This window comes from Pinus tabuliformis, chromosome Q, assembly GCF_031772625.1.
Source record: "Pinus tabuliformis cultivar Carrire ecotype Pingquan chromosome Q, CPIR1, whole genome shotgun sequence".
NCBI lineage: Eukaryota > Viridiplantae > Streptophyta > Pinopsida > Pinales > Pinaceae > Pinus > Pinus tabuliformis.
Window position 1 is genome coordinate 1,052,211,814 of NC_142296.1, and position 26,980 is coordinate 1,052,238,793.

Here is a 26,980-nt window from a genome sequence, read left to right on the forward strand (position 1 = left end):
AGGCCCTCTATGGGCTGAAGCAAGCACCCCGAGCGTGGTATGAGAGGATCGATAGCTACTTGATGAAGTTGGGATTCACTAGGAGTGAAGTCGACCCTAACCTTTACTTTAAGGTTGAAGATGACAATCCTCTCATACTGGTGTTGTACATTAACGACCTCTTTCTAACAGGGGCAGACCCTCTCATTCACAAATGTAAGAGGGAGTTGGCTTCTGAGTTTTAGATGAAGGACCTAGGACTGATACACTATTCCCTAGGACTAGAAGTCTAGCAAAAGCCAGGGGAGATTTTCCTATCTCAAGGAAAATATGTGGTGAAGATATTGGAGAGATTCGATATGGTGGACTGCAAGCCCGTAACTACCCTGATGGAGCTTGACTTCAAGAAGTTAAGCGATAGTGTTGTCGGACCTATTTTACGAAATGCTACCGAGTATCGTCAACTCGTCAGAGCATTGATGTTCTTGGTGAACTCCCGTCCGGATATATGCTTTGCAATCAACACGTTGATTCAACATATGGTTGAGCCTCACCACACACATTGGATTGGTGCCAAGAATCTGTTGAGATATATTCATCGCACAATCACTCATGGGCTGCGATTAACTGCCAGAGATGTGAGACTACTTGGATATACCGATGTTGATTGGGCAAACAATGTGGTGGACCGAAAGAGCACTTTCGGGTGTTGTTTCTCTTTGGGATCTGCCTCGATATCCTGGATGAGCAGGAAGCAGAAGTCGGCGGCTTTGAGCACTGCCGAGGCAGAGTACATTGCTACTAGTCTGGCCTCTTGTGAAGCAGTTTGGTTGTGAAAGCTCTTCAGTGAGTCGTTTGGATTTACATTGGATACCATCGCGATCCTGTGTGACAAACAGAGAGAGATTCGTTTATCAGAGAATCTTGTATTTCATGATCGCTCCAAGCATATCGATATCAGGTACCACTATATTCAGGATATGGTTCAGCGGGGAGAAATTAGGCTCCAACATATCGGTACAGATGAACAGGTCGCCGACATTTTGACGAAGCCCCTGGGAAAGGTCAAATTCTTGACTTTCCGAGAACGACTTGGTGTCATTCAGAGACCCTCTTTTGAGGGTCCACTATGATGTATTGAGCTCTGGGAGCTCCAGGGGGGCGCGGGGTACTTCTTGGAGCGACATGTGACCACAGGGTGACTCACCATCCTCTGGTGGTGCACTACGTACAAGGTGAAAGGTTCAACCTTCCCCTGTGACACCCCGTGGCGACTATAGGACAGGATGATTAGTTCCCCTGTGGGCCAGGATGATTAGTTCTCTGTGGCAACTATGAAATAGGATGATTAGTTCTCATGTGGGCCAGGATGATTAGTTCTCCGTGGTGACTATGGAATAGGATGATTAGTTCTCCTGTGGCGACTGTTGGACAGGATGATTTGTTCTCCTATGGACAGGATGATTAGTTTTCCTATCGAGGCATCCTACCCATGCAGTCTGGGACTCATGGGAAGTACCTCTCATCTTATCAATGAGCAGGGAAAGGGGGTTAGGGACCATAGTAGTACTATCGATGGACGCATCGTTGTATCTACCGTACTCCCTATGCTAGGATGACCTCCAATGATCTGGGATCAATGATATTGATCTGTGATCAGTGACAGTGGTATGACACACTCTAAGACTGACTTCAGGTCAGTGGAGGATGGTATGATACATCCTCGATCATTTTGTCTTATTCATAGTTCGAGCAGAGCAGAGCAGGGCCACGCTGTGCAGGGCAGTGCATTTGATGGTTGGGATAGTAGCAACAGTCAGACGAATTGCAGATGGACTTCTCCCTAGTTTAGAGGGAGTGTTAAAATTGGAAACTAGGGCCAAACTCCATGTGGGTCACCTCATTCATGGCAGCTAATATTTTTCCTAGATTCCTCTTGTTGAGAGGTGTAGGATTGATCTAAAGATCATCCGATTTCGACAAGTATTTATGGAGATATGAATTTATTTGTAGTTACTTGGCAAATTGTCAAGGTCGGTCAGTAGTTAAGTGTGTGGCACTCTTGCCCAGCGTTGCATATAAATAGAAGAGAGGTTGAGTCATTATCTCAACTCATCTCATCCTCTCATCTCTTCCTTGTCTCTTGGGTATACAAAGGAAGGAGGACGCAAATCTCACGAGGGAAAGAGGATGCAGTTAGGGCAGCATTGGAGGAGGACGCAATTAGGGCAGCAAGGATGCAGGAAGGCACAGCAAGTGGTTTAGGCTATGTTGACCAGCATATTGCCTCCATTGATTGCGGCCTTGTGTGGGCGGCCTCTCCTAGGCTAGCTGAAGAGCTAAACAAGTCTGCGTTGACTGTTTGAGGGCACATTTATGACAGCATTGACTGGTTAGGGCTGGATGCAGTATGTTGTAGCATTCACTGTTGTTTTGACCATCTTAATTTGACTGCTTTGGGCTACCACTACTTATGTTGGAGACTGAGTTCTCCTAGGTTGTCTTGAGGACATTTTGGGAGCTAATTGATCCCTTTTGCTATTGTTGTTCAAGGGTTTCATTACTGTTGTTGTAAATCATTGATAGTGATATTGTACTCTCTCTCTCTCTGCTGAATTATTGAAGATAAAAGAAGATTTGAGCAAAGGTTTCCCCGCATTGGGGTTTGTCCCTAGCTAGCCGCTACATCTAGTGTCTCTTGTCTTGGCTTGTTTTCTATCGATCTTTTAATGTTCTATCTACACTTTACTTTATGTTTATGTGATTGCTAAACTGTGGCTAATAAGAAGAAAAGAAGTAAAGTGCTCTAAGCATAGAACATACCATAATTTAACATTTCTGGAGGTAAAGAAGTATCACACACTGAGGAGGGGAACGAGGCTTGATTTTGTTGGAAAATCCATCGAGGTGGTAGTTAAAACGATTTTCATTATTATGACATGAATTTCTGATGTGTCCATTATTAGTATCAGATCTTTTAATTATATTTTATTATCATCAAGATTAATGCCAAGCAACAAATAGAAGAGAACACAAAATGTAGGCACACTGCCAGGGAAAAACCCCCCTCGAGGGGAAAACCTGGTCACAACTTCTTCCTTCAGTAGATTCAAAAGATGAGACGAACAAGACCCTTACAATATAAACCAAGACATCCTCCATCGATCAAGTCAACCTATTCATGCATTAGTTCCATGACTTCCTATAGCTGTTAGTCTTCTTCACACTTGTCTTTGAAGATATCACCTCTGCAAACAAATTTGAGCTCCTTTATCTACCCTAATAGCATCGAGATACCGTGAGAGCATAATTGTAATAGAAATGAATTGAAGTCATAGTAATGTGAGTTTATCTATGTAACGAACCTCTCCTTCTGAAGTAGCATTGAACTGAAGTCATCATACTGTGATATCTGAACTTATCACCCAAATTATATGTCTCTGAAATTATGTCTGAACTTTTGTGTAATCACTAAAAGTAAGCACTCTGAAATCCTAACTTGAGATGGTGTTATGCGAAAATCATAGGCTTGTATATATGGTGGTATTTCCATACTAAATGAGCTTACATGAACCATGAAGGGATGTGTCTTTGTTGTAGGTCGACATGAATCATTTTATGATTGTTCCTTTTGTTGATTTTGGGTAGCATCAGATGTGCTCTAGCTCCAAAATTTTGTGGAGGGACTAGAATACATGAGATGTCCAAAACCCAGAAATCATTTGGAGAAATTCCACCCGGATGAGGAGTTATTAAAATAATTAATATTTTTAATGGGTTCCTAAGTCTAAACTTCGGAAAATAAAAATATTAATGGGTATGAATAAGAATATGGGTGAGAAACTTCTAAGTGACGAGGATCAAATCTGTTTTAATCTTAGTTGTTGATCAGGGACTTAATCTCAGTCCTTGATTCATCAACAGGAAAAGTACAAGAGGAGGCTTGAGGGTCAGTTGGAGATACACTTGAGAGATCAGTCAATTCGATTTTTCTAGGGCGTGGTTTGCTGAGAAAATCGAATAGGTAATCTGAGTTGCAGTGAGAGGGGAAATTCGGCAGAGGGACTTCAGTCCAAGGCCGAGAATACATAGCAGAGAGGCAGAGCAGCACCAGGAGAGACTGTGCAGAGGGAGAGCTCTGACTACTAAAATTTGCAGGACTGGTACTTTGATGTAAAATTCTTGCTAGGAAATTCACCCAAACACTTAAATAGTTTTATGAGTCTCTATTTGTCATTTGTGAAAGTTTTCATGAAATTTTTAAATAGCCTTACTATAGTTGCAAATTTTCTTTTCATTATATCACCATTCAACACTTTGCGACAACCAAAGCGGGATTTGCCTTCCAAAGAATCTCGTGTTCCACGACCGCTCCAATCACATTGATATTAGGTACCACTTTATCCGGTATATGGTACAACGAAGAGAAATAAGGCTCCAACACATCAGGACTGATGAGCAGGTCACAGACATCCTCACAAAGCCCTTAGGGAAGGTCAAATTCTTAGCCTTCAAAGAGAGACTTGGAGTCATGGAAAGACCCTCCCATGAGGGTCCCGCTTGAGTTGGACATTGAGCTCTGCGAACTCCTGGGGACTTGGGGTACTTCTTAGAGCTATGAGCAACCATAGGGTGAGTGGTTCACCTTCCCCTATTGGTGCATTGTGTACAGGTTGAGTGGTTCACCTTCCCCTGTGTTACCCCATGATGGTTGACATGTGTGTAGGGTGAGTGTTCAACTCCCCTACGATTGACATATGCATAAGATGAGTGGTTCACCTTCTCCTATGGCATATGGGCAGGATGATTGGTTCACCTTCTCCTGTTGATGCCCCAGTATACATCCTACCCATGTAGTCCAAGAATCATGGGAAGTACCTCTCATATGGCCAATGAGTTGGGAAAAGTGGATAGGGACCATAGAACTACAAATGGATGCATCGTGTAATGTCGTACTCCATATGTCTAGAATGCATTGTGTTCAACAGCTTGATCATTCAGGATTAAATCTGATTATGGTTCTACCCCTAGACTGACTTTTGTCAGTGGAGAGTGGCAAGGTCTTGTGACTCTCTCTCGATCAATTCTTCTTCATTATTACATCATTGTTCAGCAGAGTTAAGACAAGATACAGAGATGGTACATGACGATAGGAAGGCATTATGATCGATGATGATGGATGGATTGGCAGGTGGAATTCTTCCTAGTTGAGAGGGAGTGTTAAAATTGGCAACTAGGGCCAAATTTCACTTTGGACAACTCATTTAATGGAGATGATTATTGCATTAAATTTCTCATTTCGAGAGGACCAAAATCAACTTAAAGATCATCAAATCTGGACAAGCAGAAATGTATTTTTTAATTTATGCCCACACGTGTAAAATGTTAAGGTTGACCACATAATCATGTAGGCTCATGAAGCTGAATGGGCGTGTCACTTCACCCTCAACGACTTGTATAAATATAAGTGACCTCTCACCTCATTTGGCATAATCACACACAATTTCTTCTCTCTCCTTCACTCATTGGCTCGTACAGCTATTGGGCAGATCTTCTCTCTCACACGTGTGGCAAGGAAGACGAATTTTCTGTGCAAATTGTAGGGTTGAATTTCAGGATTGTTGTAGGGGTTTGACTAGTGTTGACCAGACACTTTGACTCATCATTTAACTGTGATTTTTGTGGAAAAAAATCGTTTTTGACAAGCCATACAGATTGGCATAGAAATCGAGAAATTTTGAGCACTTTGACATATGTTGAGGGCCTGTTTGACCGTAGAAGTTGACTTCAGTTGACCGAGTTTGACTATTGTTTTGTGGACTATTTTCACTATTATTTGACCATCTAAAGAGGCTGAGTTTGATTGCCTTTGACCGAGCTTCAAAGGGGAAGTTTTGTTGTTGCGTTGACCATCTTTGACTTTTTGGTTAGGGCTGAATTTGACTGTAGTTGACTGTAGATTTGATAGGGTTGTTTTGACTTTGATTTGGCAAGTCAACTTTGACTTTTTGTACTCTCTCTATCTGTTGAACATTTGATATAATAATAAGAATATTTGATCAAAGGGTTTTCCCCGTCTTAGGGTTTTTCCCTGACATTCGCCAAATTTGGTGTCCACTTGCATTGACTTGTCTTCTACATTTTATTTTATGTTCTATCTACAATTATTATCAATGTGATTTATGGTTAATGTGATTGTTGTTGGAAAACTAAATTGGAAATTGCCATTGAATTGCTAAAGGAACATTGAAGTAACTGTGCTAAGCATATAACATATCATTGTTAACTAAAATTAATAGAGGTAGACATCTTGACCAAGTCAAATGACCTTCAACGGCAGAAACGATATCTTCAAGGGGTGATTGCTTGTCTCCATGGGCGTGTCTTCACCTCAACTCTAATTCCATGTTAATTTTGACAATGTTCTATGTTGTAACAATCACTTGAAGAATTTCTTCTTTCAGTAACAATCACTTTTGCAATTTATTTTCAATCACCCAATAATAGTAAGAAATTGTAGATAGAACATTAAACAATGTGCACAATAGAATACAACAGGGTTGCGAGGGAGCCCCCCCCCTCTCTCGCTCCCGCTCCCAATTCACACTCCGAGCGAGAGCAGCTGCAGAGCACCTCGGGAGCGCGCTCCCAAAAACGCTCAGGGTTGCGGGGGAGCGCCCGCCCCACCCCCCCCCCCCCCCCCCCCTCGCTCCCGCTCCCAATTCACGCTCCGAGCAAGAGCAGCTCCAGAGTACCTTGGGAGCGCGCTCCCTAAAAAAATGCTCCCTGCCTTTTCGGGAGCGCGATCCCTAAAAAAACGCTCCCTGCCTTTTCGGGAGCGTTTAGTCTTTTTTGCAAAAAAAATTACAGTAATATTTCAATTGCAATTTTTTTCAAAGAAACAAATAAGTTTTGAGTGGGGCAGCCTAGTGATCAAGCCTATGGCCCTAGTATTGATATGTGATTCATGATAATGTTAAATTCTTAAAGTAAAACTGACATTCTCCTTAATCTTCATTTTCATCATTTTACTTAAATTTTTAACATTACCATGAAATGACTCAGGATGTTTGAGAGTGGTTCCGACCTCATTGGATTTCATATGGAGAAAGTAGAATTTTAGATTTCATTCAAAATCCAACAGACTTATCAGATTTTCAGGATTTCAGGATTGGGGGGATTACAATGTTTCCATTGGATTTTGTCATGTATTAAAGTATGGAACTCGTACTTAATCAAGAGCACCAAACCCTCTATGTACCTTGATGTTAGTGACATTGGTTGTCAAACTCCTCTATCATGACCCTCCTAAAAGTGTACGCATCACTCAAACAAAATCTTGACTTGACATGCTATGTTTTTTCTATCTTATGTTAATGCTTAGAGGGTGATATTAATGACAAAGATCCCTATACAAATCCAGAGGTAATGACAAAAATACCTTTGGATATTAATGCTTAGAGGGTGATATTAATGACAAAGATCCTAATTTTCCAACAAGAATAAAAATTAGACAGTTCTCGTGGTGGCAATACGCCCAAGCATTAGCAATAGATAATAGATTTACTTGTCTTTTTTAGTTTCTAGTAGTTTTTATAACTATTGACTCTTTCATATTTATTATGATATTTTTTGTAAGCAATGTGGCAATTTAAGTTTGAAGTTGGCAATTATAACTCATTAGTAATGAATTATGAATATGATGCTTCATGAAAGTTGAAAGTTGTTTCATTTCATTCCATTTTATAACATTTCATTTCATGTTAGATATTATTTGTTGTAAATGTTACACTTAGCTTACAAGTATAACTTTGGTGATCAATGATGATAAATGTTATATATTGAATTTTGAAAGCTTAGATTGATGAATCATGAGACTCAATATGTTGTATGTTACTATGTTACAAACTTGTGGACGTGGTTGATGGAGATTATAACTTCTAGATGATTGTTGTTATATGGTTCAATCTATGTTTTTTATATCTAATTCATCATTCTACATATTTTTGTTGACACATATGCATCAAAATAATATATATATATATATATATATATATATATATATATATCACTCCGGGATTCGCTCCCAAATCGGGAGCTTCTGAAAATGTCACTGCAACTCCTGTTTTCGCTCCTGCTCCCAAGTAACCTTGGAAGACAACCAAGATCAATAAGACAGAGATTTAATTCAAAGACCAGAGAAAAACCCCACCAAGGGGAAAACCCAACCAAATTCTTCTTCTATTAGATAACCAAATATTTAGTAGAGATACATAGTCCAAGTACATCCATCAACAAGTCAAAGGTCAAAACCTTGACTATCCAAGCCAACAATCCAATAACCAATCAATGATGATACATAAAGTCAAATATGGTCAAATGTAATGTCCCCAAACACTTAGGCAGCTTATGATGAGTCCACTAGCCTAATGTAGTTCCATTAGGCTAAAGTGCAGAAAAATTTAACAAGGGAACTTAATTTTCCTAAGGAAAACATTATAAAAATCTAAGAGGAGAAAAGGGGACATTTCCTAGACAAGTCAAAAGTTACTTTAACTTCATAAAGTGAAATATTATAAATGTTAAAAGGGTAAAATGATGGCAAAAGTGGTCATAGGTTTATAAAATAAGGAAAATGAGGAGACCCACATCTTTCTTGCATTGGAGTTATTTAGAAAAGAGTTCTTAGACAGAGTTTTAAAGGAGAAGTTTAGGGTTTGGAAACCCTATCTGCCATAGCTAGTTTTAGTGTTGAAATTAGACACGCTAACTGGTTCAAGTTGTGGAATCACTCAGATTTCACCGTCGAAATTCAAAGGAGAAAAATATTTTCTAAATATTGAGCTATAAGAGGTGTTACTACTTGAATCTGTGATTTATTGTTCTTCATTTAATATCTTTCAGGTTGAAGACAAATGTATGGGAGCCAAAGATCCAAGTCCAATATGAAACCATAATTTCAGCGAATAAATGAGAGCCAAAGGTCCAAGTCCAATATGAAACCATAATTTCAGCTAATAAATAAAACATTGTTACCAATCAAACGAGAAAATTACCTAATACCCATTTTTTTGAGGTAGAAAAAAATCACTTGATTTTCAAAAGTGGTGATTCAGAATACACTTTTTTTTAGCATATTTTTGACACCTCAAATTTTCATATATATCAAGTATGAACATTTTTTTTAAATGTTAGTGATTTTCATGCCGATTTTGAAAAGTGTTGATGCAGCATCAACACATTTTTTTTAGAGGGCTTATTTTTTACACTTTAAATTTTTTTATGTATCGAGTATGAACATTTTTTTGTTAGTGATTTTCATCTTAATTTTGAAAAGTGTTGATGCAATATCAACCCTTTTTGTTTAAAGGACTTATTTTTTACACTTTAATTTTCTAATGTGTTAAGTGTAGATATTTTTTTTAAATGTTGGTGATTTTCATGTTGATAATAAAACATAAAAAAATAAAATAAAAACATGACAAAAAAATCAAATATAAAAATATATAAAAAATTAAAAAAAATAAAAATTAACTTGTAAAAATAAAAAACAAAAAATTCAAATAAACAAAAAAACTAAAAAAACAAAACAAAAAACACACAAAAAATAATACAAAATAAAACAAATTTTCAAATATTGAAAAAAAAAAACCCACAAAATTAAAAAAAAAATAAATAATAATAATAATAATAATAACAAGTAATAAACATAAAATTAAAATTAAAATACATGACAAAAAAAATCAAATACAAAAAAATATATAAAAAAAAAAAAAAATGACAAAAAAGCTATCAAATGTAAAAGGAAAAAAAACAAAATTTACTCGTAAAATTTAAAAATTTAAACAAAAAAAATTTTAAAAATGGAAAATATTTCTAAAATACAACATAATTTAAGGAAAAAAATAACAAAAAAAAAAACAACAAATTTTTTGAAGTTAAAAAAATAATTTAAAAAATAACAAAATTTAAATTTAAAAAATAAATAAATAAATTTAAATTAATATTAAAAAAATAAACATTATAATATAAATCATTTAAAAAAATAAAAATTGAAAAAAAAAAAGCTATTGAGCACCAACCCACTTGTTGGCGAGGAGCGGCGACACTCGCTCCCCACCCACCCCCGCGGTCCAATCAGCCCCTGCCACCCCAGGGTCTGTTGAGCAGTGGAGCTGGCCCCGCCCATCCCCGCGATCCAACAGGGCCTGGGGTGGATGGGGGCCCTACCACCCTCGGGTCGGCTAGGCCGCGGGAAGGGAGCCGCCCAACAGAGCTTGGGGTGGCAAGGGTTGATTCCAGGAATCGGCCCCTGCCACCCCAGGGCCTATTAAGCAGCAAGGGTGGACGGGGAGCGAAGCTCGCTCTCCCCACCCACCCCCAAGGCTTGTTGGTAGGAATCGGCCCCTGCCACCCCAGGGCCTATTGAGCAGCGAGGGTGGACGGGGAGCAAAGCTCGCTCTCCCCACCCACCCCCAAGGCTTGTTGGCAGGGAGCAAAACTCGCTCCCCGCCCACCCCCAGGCCCTGGGGTGGTAGGGGACCAATTTTTTTCTAAGAAAAAAGTTTCAATTTTTTTTTAACGATTTATATTATAATGTTTTAATTAAAAAGAAAAAGAAAAAATTGAAAAAAAGGTCGTAGGGTGGCAAGGGCAAATTCTAGGAATCGACCCCTACCACGTCTATTGAGCAGCAGGGGTGAGCCCCTGCCCACCCCCAGGGCTTGTTGGCAGGGAGCGAGCCCTTGCAGCGCAACAGATCCAGGGCTTTTTTTTCAATTTTTTTTGTCAATTTTTTTTTTATTTTTTTATTTGTTATTTTTTAATTTTTTTTAATTATATTGTTTTTCTTTTATTTTATTTTATCTTTTTAACTTCAACTTTTTTAATTTTCATAAATTATGTTGTATAATATTTTCCATTTTTTTTTGTTTAAATATTTTTGTTTTTGTTAACTTTTTTATTTTTTTCATAAATTATGTTGTATTTTTTAATTTCCCATTTTTTTGTTTTTTTTTTTTAATTTTTAAATTTTACGAAGTGTGGGAGGAAAGAGTGCATTTTTTGTTAACATTTAATTTTAGAATGTGAGACCTTCAAAGACAACAGGGAAAGTTATGCAGAAATTTATGCAGATATGCTAACAACTAGCGCTTCGGATAATCTATTTAGCAAGGGGTTTGTCGAGAAGCTCAGAGCATTTATTTTGAAGCTTCACAGAAAAAGGGTTGAATACATCAAGCAGATGAAGAAGCAATCTATCCCATAAGCTATCTTTAACCTCGTGGACGTTAAAATAATTTCTCTTTCTTTCTAATGTCATGTTTGAAATATTTTGAAAACTTGAAATTTTTTTGTATTCATAATCTTTGGTTTTAATTCCATGGTTGAAAAATTGCCAAGATTTTAATGTTTTTTTAAGTCATGATATTTTTTCTGAAGTTCATGCTTGAAAATTTTGGAGTCATGATATTTTATTTGTCATGATATTTTATTTTAGTTTCTATGTCTATTTGTTGACTATGGGAAGTGCAACTTGATGCTAGTGTGATATCAAGGGTAATTGCTAATAAAGGGAAGCAAACTCTTCTTATAGTGAAGCACAAACTAACTAGAACCTAGCACCTCTGCTAGCAACATACATTACTACAAATATATCCCTGCAATTATTCTAGGTTCTATCTCTTTGTATGTTTTGTGAATTCCAAGTTATTTGAGACTAAAAGGGTGAATTGTTTGATACATATTTGCAATTTCTGGGTTTGTTATTTGATGGTTTTGGTCTTTATGTATTGGTCAGCGTTCCTTATCATAATATATACCATGGCTAATGCATATTTCTGAGTTTGATACACAATACCATAAATATTACAATATATGTTTGTTATCTTTGCCATCATTGTATATGAATGGTGATATAATGAAAAGCAAATTTGCAACTACAGTAAGGCTATTTAGAAAATTTCATGAAAACACTCACAGATGACAACTAGAGACTCATAAAACTATTTAGGTGTTTGGGTGAATTTCCTAGCAGGAATTTTACATCAAAGTACCAGTCCTACGAATTTCAACAATCAACGACAGCCCTAACCAATCAAAGTCAACGGCCAACAGTGCTCCGAAAATTTCAATCAACCCAACAAAGAATGCGGCCTTATTTCCTCAATCAAACCGAGTCAAAAAAATCTAAAATCATTCCTGCAATTCAGTCAAAGTCCACAGTCAACCTGCAATCAAACCCTAGCTCAGATATGCAGTTAAAGATGGTCAAAGTGCCCAAAACAGTTCGGTCAACACCTCATTCAACGCGGCCTTCCGAAACAAATCAAGATTTTGTCAAATAAGTCAAAGCAACCCAACTCAACATTGATCAAAGAAAGCCTAAAACAAAAAGTCAACACTGGTCAATAGAACCCCTTTCTCTCTCCTTCACACATGCTCGGCGCTACAATTTCAGAAGTGTACGAACCAATTAATGAATGATGTGATGTGTGGAACGGCTTCCAAGTGAGGTCAACAAACTTGCATTTATATCTGAGTTAGGATGTTGAATTTCTCTCTCTAGGCAGACTTGTCAATATCATGTCGCCTTGGACCAACATTAATAATAATATTTTTCCATGTGCAAATTTGATTTTTCGCAAGTAGAATAGGGGTCTCTTTATGGTTTGTTGGGCTTCCCTAATGGTGAAATTGCCCCGTCAGGTACCAATTTTCAACAAAGAGTGTTACTATACATTGTCTCTCGCACATCTAATTGATTACTCCTCAATGGGTGAATTTTGAAGTCTAAAATGGCCTCCTCAGAAACATAATAAAATAACAGTTTAAATAATAAAATAAGAGATGATTCTTTGAAGAAAAATAAAAGAAACTACTGTTTTATTGTAATTTTGTTGATCTCCTTATAAGTTTACTCAAATGTCGAGTGTAGACACTCGTTGGATGCAGAATTAAATTCCACATCCAACAAGTGCCCAATTTGTATACTTCCGAAAAACCCCACAATGAAAAATTTTGAAAATACATTAAAAAATGTGTTCAATATTTTTTTTAATGTATCTTCAACTCTTTTTATGTGGGTCTTCTCAAAAGCATGCATAGTGGGTATTCGTTGGATGTAGAATTTAATTTAGCGTCCAACAAGTTTCAACACTTGAAATATGAGTATACCTACAAGGAGATCAAATGAAAATACAATTTTAAAAAAAAAATAGTTTTTTTCTTTTCCTTCAAAAATATTTTCCCCTAGGGATGACATCATCTTGAATCCTATTGGTTCCTTTAAAGTTAATTTTATTAGTACATTTCTTGTTTTGAGGCCCATTTTTTACCTCAAAATTCCCCTAATGACAAATAGGTTAAACAAATAACCAGTTGATACTCAACAATCTAGATCCCCAGTGTAATCAATGTCAATAAAGCCATGCATGCTTAACACTTTGTCTCCTTTAAGTCTTCCCTAGTAGCAAATTCCATAGTATGTAGTGCCACGCAAATACCTAAAAACCCCCTTTATAGTTATTCCATGCTCATTTCTTGGTTTTTGACATATGCATGCTCAAAACTCCCAACTACATATGCAATGTTTGATTTAGAATAAACCATTGCATACATCAAACTATTAACATCATTGGCATATGGAACACGGGACATATCCTCTTCCTCTTCCCATCTCTTGCAACTTTATTTTGCAGATAAATTTACACCTACAAGAATAGTGACCTTGACCTATCTATATTCATGCATATTAAACCTATTCAATATTTTCTCAACATATTTCCTCTTATTCAACCATAGTCTCTTGTTTGGCTTGATACCTTTTAATTTCCATGTAGAAAATAAAATTTGCAACATCGAGATCTTTCATGTCAAATCTAGAGGACAACTAAGTTTTCACTTCCTTGATGATTTCCATGCAGTTTCCAATCAACATCATGTCATCCACATACAAGACCACACAAATAAAATTATCACCTACTATTTTGAAATACATGCAATTATTAACTTTGCTCCTTGTGAAACCAAGTCTAAATATGTAGGTATCAAAGAACCACAACCTTGGAGATTGCCTTAACTCATATACTGATTCTTTTTAGCTTGCAAAGAAGCTATTTAAGTAAAAATTCAAAGATGAACCCACGTTATCAAATTTGATCAACCAAACTGAAAACACTAGGGGTTTCCATTCAAAATCAATCAGTGCAAGATAAAAGCATCCAATTTCCCCAATCTTGCATCAATGCATCCCCATCCCCAAAAAAACCAAAAAACAAAACAAAAAACCCTAAAACCACCCAAAAACTAATCTTCATCTACTTCATCCTGCCCCTCTCTATCATGAGTGGACTTCTATTAGATGACATAAAGTGACCTCCACAACCATGTGATGTGGACATGGGTGTTTGACATACAGTGACCTCCACCGTCATATGATATGGACATTGGTATTGGACCTTCAAGGGTATCAAATAAAGAGGTCGGGCATAGCCATTCAAAGATTGTAGAGGATCTAGGTTTAGGCGATTATGCAGTTTGATCCAATAATAGACTATAGTATGATTATTTATGGACTCTAGACACCATTGAGAGACTCACTATTTATTTATTTTAGTAGTTCAGATATGTAGCACACTCAATCTCATTTTTCTATATCCACATTTACAATGCTATGTGCATAAGAAAACTCTGCATATTTGGTGTCTAATGGCTTAAATTTATATTTATGTACATGAGTATATATTTTACAATTAAAATTTAAATATTTTATGTAATTTTCGGACAAACTGTTTTCTCCCAATTTTTGTTTGGTTCTGGTTCCTGCTCTGACAAAATTGATATGAACCATCCATACACCTAGCTAGTGTATGCCAAATCTATTATCTAAAAAAACAATGTCTGTCATCTTCGTATGTCATATATTAAACAAGGCTATGTAACTCTGCAAATGACGCATTCCCTTCGGAAAATTCCAAATTAGTTAGCATAACTCATCGTATGCCCTCAAGGAGTTCCTATCTTAGAATGAAGCAACACTAAAGGGAATATATTGCATGAAGATTTTCACTTCATTTCCAACTTTGAATTGTGACTATCGTAATACCACAAATAGAAACAGCTGTCAAACATCGGCTCAAATTTAGTATTTATTTATCACTTAGCATCACATTAAAAAATTAGGGGCAAGTTGTTCATATAATTTGAACCTCGGACTCATAGTAAGAATCTCTCCCATTTGATAAGCAGCCAAGGGAAAAAAATATCAAATGTCCAATAAAAAATTCTATCTTACCAGGAAACATAATGTAAAAGAAGCTATCTATAATTGAACCCCAATAGGTTTCAGCCATAGACAAAGTAACATAGGATAGACCAGCACACAAGAACAAATGGGCCTTCTATCAATTATGTAAAGATACCAATCATCAGAAATTGAAATTGAAATACTTAATAGGACTCCAAAGGGCTAATAATGCATATGGAACACTATCACGTTTACAGGAATCGCCTTTTAATGGGAAGAGAGATGTTGAGCCCCTTTCAATGAGATGTTTTACCATTTCATTTGAGAAAAACTACAGCATTTAGAGCAGGATTGACACTTCAAGTCGGAACCAGAATGGGCAATTTTTGTAAGTAGATTCTTTTGAGATTGGAGCTAAGGAAGAGATGCCGGTAATCCTATGTAGAGAGGGGTTGCTCTGTATGATCACGCAACCTGGCTTACTGATTTCTACCTCGATATAATTATTTTATTGTGCAGTAAAGTAATATAGATGCATTTTCAAAATATGAGCCAGAACACAAACGAAGAATGCAACATAGATGTTGGATGATATGTTTTCAAATACAAGTCTGTATTTTGAATGAGGGCATTAGAAAATCAAGTTCATTCATACAAGTTTTTTTTCTTCCACCCTGAAATTAATGGCATTCAACCTCTAATACTACAAGCAATTCTCAGAAGTGTGACTCAAAGACCAATTGCAAGAAATTTCTGTAAACAACAAATTAAGCCAAAAATAAAATATTCAGACATTTCAACCATAAATGATACTTGGAAGTTGGGATAATCCTCTCGACAATAGATTTGAAACTTGAAGAGAGGAAAGAGATAAAGCCACTGCTGTGTAGAACATGCATATGCACTCTGTCAATGAGATCCAAACTTTGTTCAAGCTGAGTGGAGAACCTGATCCCCAAACTCTCTGCAGACTTCCAACTCTCTGTATTCGCCAAAAAGTTAATCAATATAATCCATCCAAATGCCATTCAACCACCAGTCACACCAGAAACCCAGGGAACCACAACTGGTGCGGTTGGATGTTCCCGTCTATATGCGTCACTATATTTTCCCTTGAAGTTGAGCTTTGGACGATCAGCCTGAACAGGCAAACAGGATATTAGACCACGTAAAGCACATGCAAGTAAAGCAATCTGCAAAAGTTAAAATCCATGCACTCTCATGCTATAAATGCTTCCATATTTGCTGCAAATCTTTCCATACATCTAACAGTCTGAAAAGGGAATCCTAGTAAGTTGAGTCCTGCAAAATGACCATCCAACACATCCATTCTATAAGGACTTCATCTTGGATAAGTGGTCACTGTTGTCAGTTCACTAGTGTGTACTGCCTCCTACATCCATTTTAAATGACATTGGCTGCCATCCAACATATCCATTCTACATGTGATTAAATACTTTATCTTGGATAAGCAGTCACTGTTGTCAGTTCACTAGTGTGTACTGCCTCCCAACCCCTGGACAAAACATACTTCACTGCTCACCATGTCTAGGACAACTTATATTCAACTTCAGATTATCAATGAACATTGAGCATACATCTAAAATATAGGAGAACTGGTTAAGGAAAGGTAAGCTATGTTATTAACTGGAAGTGGCTGCCTTCACATAATAAGAAGGGTACTATTTATCAACCTATTTCCAACAGAAATAGGTTGATAAATTTCAGTTTAACAAAATCAATAGAGATTAAGATTCAAGTTTTGATATTGTCCTACGTGATATATTACTGATATGTAATGGCATTTATGGATTTGCAACGCCGACTATCATATTTAGGAATCAAACATAATTTTCTCATCCATTTTTGGCAGCAGAAGTTAACAGATGTTGAAATAGGTAACTAGGTTTGGTCTTCATAATGACATATGTAATCATTATTTTATGTATTTGATGTAAAGAAGAAAAAGAAATTTATTATTGTCATTCTTGATGCATGTGTTTCATGCTCAAGGTCATTTTTTTTAGGTCAAGCACCCATTGAGTGCTTCTAGGGCTTGTCATTAAGTCAACAAATCAATTGAGTCATTCTCATGTATGGAAGACCCTTTTGGGCAAGTTATATATTGTAAAGAAAATTTATGTGAAGTCAAAAGTGTCAAATAGACCCTCCAAGACCTTGTCAACAAGCAAAGATCAAGTCAGCCTTCATAAGAGAACAAGTCGGCCTACAAGCAGCAATTCGACCTAGAAGAGAAGCCTATATATAGGAGACTTCGACCTCACTTGAAGGGCACTCACTCACCACACAAGAATTCGATCAAGGAAGAGAAAAAGGTGTGAAGAAGAGGAGGACTAGAAGAAGAAAAGAAAAACGAAATTTTGAATTGTCTTTGGGCTACTATCCTTCACACATGTGAGATAATTAGGGCACCTATTGCCACAGCTAAAGCCAAATTGCAGAAGTTGAGTTAGGGCATCAATTGATATACTTTGCAAGCCGAGTTTCCAATAAGAAAGGATTTATTCAAGCGAAGGAGAAAAGAGGAAGAAATCACCATCTTTTCCACGTGTGCAAGAGCTAGGGTTTCTGCAGAAGAAACTGTTGGGGGTCGAATTTGCAAAAGAAGATGTTGGGGGTCGAAGTTGCAAAAGAAGTTGTTGGGGGTCAAAGTTGCAAAAGAAGTTGTTGGGGTCGAAGTTGCTGGAAGGAAAGCTTATCAAGGAGGAAGAATTTACTTGGTCTTGGAGGGGACTTTGACAAGGGTCTTAGGTCTTGGAATTCGTCATTTGAATTTCTATAAGAAGAGAATATTTCTTGTGGGTTTTCCTCTCAAGAAGAGAGGTTTTGGCCTTGGTTGATAGCCTATATCTTGTGTCCTCTTTTCTCATTGTTCTTTATTGTTTGGTAGTTGTATGATGATAAGAACACTAATCATAATTAAGTGAAAGAAGAAGCTAATTAAGTCAAGTAAAATTACATCACAAGCAGTTATCAAAGTAAGAGAAATCACCTGATCTAGCTGCCCCTTGATTTCTCAACAATGGAAACCTCATCAAGCTCTAGCTACAGTATCTATTGAACTTGAAATTCAAAGTCCAGGCACTCAACTCTGCAAACTTTTCACAACACTTAAATGTGTAATAGAGAAATCAATACCGATGTGCACTTTAACCCGAGGATGACACTGTATCTTGTATTTTGGTCCTCATTGATCCAACAACTCACTGTTGTTGCACATCACCTTAGCTTCACACCTTGGGTTCTAGCATTGTCCCTGGTCCAAGATGCAGTTTCCTTACATTAAATTGACTTTGTGCCCTTTACATCTTTACTTTGACCTCCTTAGTAACTAGTTTCCTTTCACAGAGTCCAATTTCCATTTTATCGTTACTTGAACACACTTGCAAACATTCTTAGTTCTCTTGTATCCAATTTGAAGCTATTAAAGCAAAATCCCTAGATATCCCCTTAAAATTTCCCCTCATTCTTCAAATTTTCCCAATTTTGTTGCTCCACCCAATCCCATGGTTACACGTAATAGAATCAGATGAAAGGAAAAATTGAGCACAGTGAGTCAAAGGCACAATTCATTGCATGTTGTCATTTTGAATGAGAAAAGCGGAGGGCAATGAAGAAGAAGGAGAATTCACAATAGGGTGAACATAGAACAGTATGACTAGAGAGAAATCCTGCAGAAGACTCACGCAAGTACCCAGCACAATCTGCACATTATTCAATCCCTAATCCAACATTGAGAGCACACAATAGGAGTCCAGTAATGAAACACAACTATTCCCTCCATCTTCACAGTTCTCCAAGAAGTCAATTAGCTTTGTTCCATCTTAACATCAGGATTTACATCAGGGGAAAAACCAAAACAAGTAGTGTTAGAGACAATTGGCATAGTTGACTTTCCAACTGTGAGCAGGATGGAAAAAGGGAAATGTAAGCCAGAGGATAGCCCCATTTTAGTGACCAACCAACACCTGGGAGAGGTTAGAATTTAGCACATGCATAATAAAGATATGTATATCAAGTTTAGTTTACTCAGTAGGCTTAGCTCTAGTACATGCATGCAGGTAAGGATAGACATGCAAATGTTGTTTGTTCATCTAGCTAACTCTAGCACTAAGTTGCACAAAACTTCTAGGAACCCATTGTTTTGATCCGTACCAGTACCCAAAACTCTGAAACTTAGCTGAAACTCGACCATCATTTATCATCTATGAGAGTTAATATAGATTTGGTTTTCCTTCTAAATTGTCATCTATGGGTCTTATTCCCTTTTTTCTTGCAAGATGATGTGTTATTCACTTATTTATAAATTTCTTTATATATAACGTTTCAGTTGACATTTCCATTTTTGGGAGGTGACGTTTCTAAACATACGCGTTTCAGAAACTCCAAAATGTTATGGTGCTTCGTGCAACTTGGCTCTAGCATATGCATGGAGATTTGTTAATTTTTGGTATGTTCTATGCTAGAGTAATTTATTTAATTTATTTTCCATATTAGCAATCACATCAGCATAAAGTAAACTACAGATAGAACATAAATATAAATCGCAGAAGACATGCCAAGACAAGAGGACACAAGATGTGGCGCTAGCCAGGGACAAACCCCACAATGTGTGGGGAAACCCTTGATCAATTCTTCTTTAATGTTCTTCAAAGTTCAGCAGAGAAAGAGAGAGAGAGAGAGAGAGATGGTACATTTACAACAGAAGTCAACACTTTGACTTCTCTAGATCTAGCATAGATCATTTCGTATAATGATGAGATCAATTGAAGACATTCTGCTTCAACTGATTCTCCAAGGTGACTCCTTCACCTATCATCATGCTGCATCTGGTTCTCTTGCTGTACCACTGCATATTGCACCATGTTGCACTAATCATGATTATCATCATGTTGCCCATGTCCATGATCTTATCCATCATCATGTTGTCCTTCATGTACATGTTCTCATTCAACTTCATGCTGCCCATGTCCACGATCTTATCCATCATCATGCTGCCCTTCATATCCATGATCTCATTTATCATGTTGTAGGATACTGAGATCTTCTTTTCAACATTTCATAGCACATCAAGACTAATCTTAGATGTGCCCAGATTACATATCAAGTACAGCGTATATAGTTTTTGCGTATGAAGTCCTTTATGATCTGCGTATGTGTCATCATGTACAGCATCCATAAGTCTCCATGATCTGCTTATAAATGTCATCAATGATCTGCGTATGTGTCATTATGTACAGCATCCATAAGTCTCCATGATCTGCTTATAAATGTCATCAATGATCTGCGTATGTGTCATTATGACCTGCGGCTTCCTTCATATACAGCGGCTACAACGTATAGGTACCTGTGTTTAGGGCTGCATATGTCTGTAGTTCATTACGATGATTTAGAGCTTCACGTGGCTGGGAGCATCTTCCTTCATCTGCGTCTTGGAGACCAGCGTATCACCATGCTATGCGAATATATGGCTGCGTATGAAGTATTTCATTGAACAGTGGAATAGGTGTCTACATATACCTGCGTATATGTTTCCAGTCTACATATACTTGCGTATATGATTCTATTTACAGCAGAATATCCTCATAATGAACAGCGTGAATTTTCTTTTCATGAACAGTATATAGAGATCTTTATGAACAGCGGTATGTCATATGAATAGCGTGTATTTATATAACATTGGACAGCGTTGATATATGTCATATGAAACAGCATGTAAATATCTCCATGAACAGCGTGCTAATTTCTCCATGAACAGCGTGTTAATATCTCCATGAACAGCGTGCTAATTTCTCCATGAACAGCGCGTAAATATCTCCATGAACAGCGTGTAAGTATCTTCATGAACAGCATGTTAATATCTCCATGAACAACGTGTTAATATCTCCATGAACAACATGTTAATACTTCTTTGGACAGCGTATTAGGGCCTGCGTATAAGGGTTTCTAGCACAGCGTGTTAGAGTCTCGGATAGGGCCTTTCTTTTGACTGCGTATGAGGCCTCCTTCACTGCGGCCAGATCTCTGCGGCTAGGGCAACGTACAGCAGCTAGGGCATCACTTTGATGACCAGCGTATCACTCATGGTGTCTCTCTCCTTCACCAAAAACCCAGACGTGGAGAGGAGGAGACTACTCAAGAATGTGTGTTCAAAAGACATCAAATCCTCATCTATTTATACCAAAAACGTATAAGTGAATAGACATGACGTTTGGGCTTCTAGAGCCTACATAAGAGCTGGTCGGCTTGATAATAATTACATAAACAAAATAAATTCATATCTCCATAAATACTTATCGGAATCGGATGATCTTTGGATCAATCCTACACCTCTCGACAAGAGGGATCCAATAAAAATATCAGCTGCCATAAATAAGCCAACCCACATGGAGTTTGGCACTAGTTGCCAATTTAACACTCCCTCTCAACTAGGGAGAACTCCATCTGTTGATCCATAAGTCTGACTATACTGCCTTTGCCATCAGTGCCCTACACTGCTTTGCCCAGCTCTACTCAACTCTGCTCACTCTTCTCTGCTCTGCTCAGCTCTGCTGGCTCTGCTCTACTCAGCTCTGCTGACTTTGCTGTCTCTGTTCTGCTCTGCTCAGCTCTGTTGGCTCTGCTCTGCTCTGCTGGCTCTGTTCTGCTCTGCTAGCTCTACTCTGCTCAACTCTGCTCAGCTCTGCTAAACTATGAAGAAGAAGAATTGATCGAGAATGTCTCATACCATTCTCCATTGACCTGAAGTCAGTCTCAGAGTGTGTACCACTAGTCCCAGACCAGTCTCAACTGACCCAAAGTCAGCGTCATAGTGGGTACTACTCCTACCACTAGTCCCAGACCAGTCTTAACCGACCCGAAGTCAATGTCATAGCATGTACCACTCTCACTGGTCCCAGACCAGTCCTGCACTGACACGAAGTCAGTCTCAGAGTATGTACCACTGGTCCCAGACCAGTCTCAACCGACCCAAAGTCAGTGTCATAGTATGGTACAACTCCTACCACTGGTCCCAAACCAGTATCGCAGGCTCAGAGAGTGTACCACTGGTCCAAGACCAGTCTCAACTGACCCAAAGTCAGCGTCGTAGCATGTACCACTCTCACTGGTCCCAGACCAGTCCTGCACTGACACGAAGTCAGTCTCAGAGTATGTACCACTGGTCCCAGACCAGTGTCAACCACCCGAATTCAGCGTCGTAGCATGTACCACTCTCACTGGTCCCAGGCCAGTATCATTGATCCCAGATCAATGGAGGTCATCCTAGCGTAGGGAGTACGGTAGATACAACGATGCGTCCATCGGTACTACTATGGTCCCTAACTTTATTTCCCTGCTCATTGATCAGATGAGAGGTACTTCCCATGAGTCCCAGACTGCATGGGTAGGATGCCTCTACAGGAGAACTAATCAATCCTGTCCTCACAGGAGAACACATCAATCCTGCTACAATCGCCATGGAGAACACATCAATCCAAGCCTCACAGGAGAACACATCAATCCTGCTACAATCACCATGGGGAACACATCAATCCAGGCCTCACAGGAGAACACATCAATCTTGCTACAATCGCCATGGAGAACACATCAATCCAGGCCTCACAGGAGAACACATCAATCCTGCTACAATCGCCATGGAGAACACATCAATCTAGGCCTCACAGGAGAACACATCAATCCTGCTACACAGGAGAGCAAATCATCCTGTTCCACAAGAGAGCGAATCATCTTGACACACAAGAAAGCGAATCATCTTTTTCCAGTGCGCACCACCAGGGGAGGGTGAGTCACCCTGTGGTCATATGTTGCTCCAGTAAGAACCGCAAGCCCCCCAGAGCTCCCAGAGCTCAATGTATGCAACATGCAGGACCCTTTTACAAAGCTCTCTCAACGACTCCAAGTCGTTCGAGAAAATCACAAATTTGATCTTTCCTCGGGGCTCTAACCTGTACATCATCTCAGTGCGATGGAGCCTCCTTGCTCATCGAATTACCATATCCTGGATAAGGTAGTATCTGATGTCTATTTGCTGGAGCAATTGTTGAATACGAGATTCCTCAATAATCGAATCCCTCCTCTGGTTGTTACAGAGAATCACAGTGGTATTCATCATGTGTGCAAACAACTCATTGAGGAGCTTTCCCCAATCAGGCAGCTTCATACAAGATCATACTCGTAGATATGTATCCGATCTCGGCGGTGCTTATAACAACCGACTTCTGCTTCCTGCTCATCCGTGATATTGAAGCATAATCCAAACAGAACCAGCACTGAAAAGAGCTCTAGTGATCCTCCACACTGCCTGCCCAATCAGCATTCGAATAATCATGCAGTTTTCATATTTCCGGCAGTGTATCTCAATCCATGAGAGATTGTGCCCCGAAGATATCTCAGAAGATTCTTGGCATCAATCTAGTGAGGCTCAACCAAATATGAGCTCACCATGCTAACTGCAAAACATATGTCCGAACGAAAGTTCACCAAGAACATCAACGCAAATGAGTTTATGAAACTCAATCGTGTTTCCCAAATCTGGTCCGACATCACTACCATACAACTTTTGAAAGTTAATATCCTCGAGGTAGTCATAGGTTTGCAGTTTATCTTTCCACATTCGGAATCCTACTCCCTCTGTCTTCTACAAATGAGAGGGTATGCATCTGTTAGACAAAGGTATCGATATGAGAGGTCTGTCATCCACAACCTTCGAAGGTTTGGATCGATTTCACTCCTAGTGAATCTTAGCTTCATCATACAGTTGTTGATCCTCTCATACTATGCCCAGGGTGATTTGCTTCAAGCCATAGAGGGCTTTCTACCACCTGCATACGTGAGATTCCCGATCATGAATCTCAAACTCCTCGGGTTGTTCCAAACCTGTGGACCTGTGGCATGAGGGGAATGGTCCCCTTATAATATTTTCCTTCGATACATCTCAGACATGTACCTTCATGCTCCTTTTGAATTCAGGCATCCCTATCACCATCTGACCCACAGACCTCCGGTGTTATGTGTCAATGGACATGGTCCCTAGTGGACTTCCTGTAACTTAATACAACCCTGAACTCAAAAGCATCTTTGAAAATTCTATTTTCAAACACGTACCTTTCCATCGACGAATGCCACCTTAAAAACTTCGACTTCCATTCCTGGGGTTCCTTGCTTCCTTGAAGAGTCGGTCGTGTCCTTGATGAGCTGCATCTCTGCCATTCAGACACTCCTTCATATAAGGGCTGAACTCATAACCAAGACATCTACCTTTCCTTCCACCCTTAGATCCGAACTTCCCAATGAAGTGATCTTTAGGTATGCCATCAAAAGTTCTACTGCGCCATTCTGATAATATGCTCTGCTTCGACTTCACCTTAAGTGAATTGTGAAGAACCCATTGATCCTTTTGTCTTGTCCCAACTGTCTTTGGTGATTGCTCTTTCACTCTTGCTTGGGCATTGTCTTCACCTCAGCTCTGATACCATGTTAATTTTTGGTATGTTCTATGCTAGAGCAATTTATTTAATTTCTTTTCCATATTAGCAATCACATCAACATAAAGTAAACTGCAGATAGAACATAAATATAAATCGCAGAAGACATGCCAAGACAAGAGGACACAAGATGTGGCGCGAGCCAGGGACAAACCCCACAATGTGTGGGGAAACCCTTGATCAATTCTTCTTTTATGTTCTTCAAAGTTCAGCAGAGAAAGAGAGAGAGAGATGGTACATTTACAACAGAAGTCAACACTTTGACTTCTCTAGATCTAGCATAGATCATTTCGTATAATGATGAGATCAGTTGAAGACATTCTGCTTCAACTAATTCTCCAAGGTGACTCCTTCACCTATCATCATGCTGCATCTGGTTCTCTTGTTGTACCACTGCATATTGCACCATGCTGCGCTAATCATGATTATCATCATGCTGCCCATGTCCATGATATTATCCATCATCATGTTGTCCTTCATGTACATGTTCTCATTCAACTTCCCGCTGCCCATGTCTACGATCTTATTCATCATCATGCTGCCCTTCATATCCATGATCTCATTTATCATGTTGTAGGATACTGAGATCTTCTTTTCAACATTTCATAGCACATCAAGACTAATCTTAGATGTGCCCAGATTACATATCAAGTACAGCGTATATAGTTTTTGCGTATGAAGTCCTTTATGATCTGCGTATGTGTCATCATGTACAGCATCCATAAGTCTCCATGATCTGCTTATAAATGTCATCAATGATCTGCGTATGTGTCATTATGTACAGCATCCATAACTCTCCATGATCTGCTTATAAATGTCATCAATGATCTGCGTATGTGTCATTATGACCTGCGGCTTCCTTCATATACAGCGGCTACAACGTATAGGTACATGCATTTAGGGCTGCATATGTCTGCAGTTCATTATGATGATTTACAGCTTCACATGGCTAGGAGCATCTTCCTTCATCTGCGTCTTGGAGACCAGCGTATCACCATGCTGTGCGAATATATGGTTGCGTATGAAGTATTTCATTGAACAGTGCAATAGGTGTCTACATATACCTGTGTATATGTTTCCAGTCTACATATACCTGCGTATATGATTCCATTTACAGCGGAATATCCTCATAATGAACAGCGTGAATTTTCTTTTCATGAACTGTATATATAGATCTTTATGAACAGCGGTATGTCATATGAACATCGTGTATTTATATAACATTGGACAGCGTTGATATATGTCATATGAAACAGCGTGTAAGTATCTTCATGAACAGCGTGTTAATATCTCCATGAACAGCGTGCTAATTTCTCCATGAACAGCGTGTAAATATCTCCATGAACAGCGTGTAAGTATCTTCATGAACAACGTGTTAATATCTCCATGAACAGCGTGTTAATACTTCTTTGGATAGCGTATTAGGGCCTACGTATAAGGGTTTCTAGCACAGCGTGTTAGAGTCTCGGATAGGGCCTTTCTTTTGACTGCGTATGAGACCTCCTTCACTGCGGCCAGATCTCTGCGGCTACGGCAACATACAGCAGCTAGGGCATCATTTTGAAAGGGTGCTCAGAAACAAGTGATGCCCATCAAACAGTGTCAAGACCAACCAGACACATCCTGGACCCATTTGTCACATCATCAATATCTCTGACACTAAGCTCCATGGGCTCAGCGTCTCAGCATCTAGGGGTCCCCCGAGGTATCAAGCATCATATGGGATCATCAAATAGCCCAATGCTCTACTCTGGATAGGCAACACTACATCAACAAGGTCAATCTCTCTCTCTCTCTCTCCCCAACAAATTACACGACCCCAACTGCTCTGTTGATAAGGTAGGGCAATCACCTCAGAAGCCTTTGTTGCTATGATGAGAACTACTTGACAAACCCTCTCAAGATCAAGTGAAAATCAACAATCATTAGGCAACAATAACCATGGATGCATCATAGTGGACCATACTTAATGCTAGGGGCACAATAACACTTCACACAAAGATCACCTTCAAATATCTAACTAGACCAAGTCCCATATAAGTCTTCCCTCCTTATGTTAGGGATAGCTACATCGATAACCCTATTAAGTGCTTCCAGCCCCCAAGGGAAAGTGACAAGTCCCAAGTTAACCCATCAACCATAAGGGTGTGCGTGTAGATGGTGGCAACGTAGTAGGCATGTCTGCAGGATAGGGTGCCACATGCAAGTGACCAGCAAATGGTGGTCCAACATCTCGAGTGTATAGATG

At 38.7% G+C, this 26,980-nt stretch overlaps 1 protein-coding gene across 2 annotated transcripts in view; it reads right to left on the reverse strand.

The window, feature by feature from the left end:
• Positions 1-15,820: 15,820 nt before the first annotated feature.
• Positions 15,821-26,980, reverse strand: part of LOC149223115 (uncharacterized) — a 114,763-nt gene continuing 103,603 nt past the window's right edge. For both annotated transcript variants that reach the window (XM_089385771.1, XM_089385770.1), the window contains exon 7: positions 15,821-16,365. In XM_089385771.1, coding sequence (XP_089241897.1) covers positions 16,255-16,365 — 111 coding nt within the window. In that variant the 3' untranslated portion in view covers positions 15,821-16,254. The remainder of the gene's footprint in view (positions 16,366-26,980) is intronic.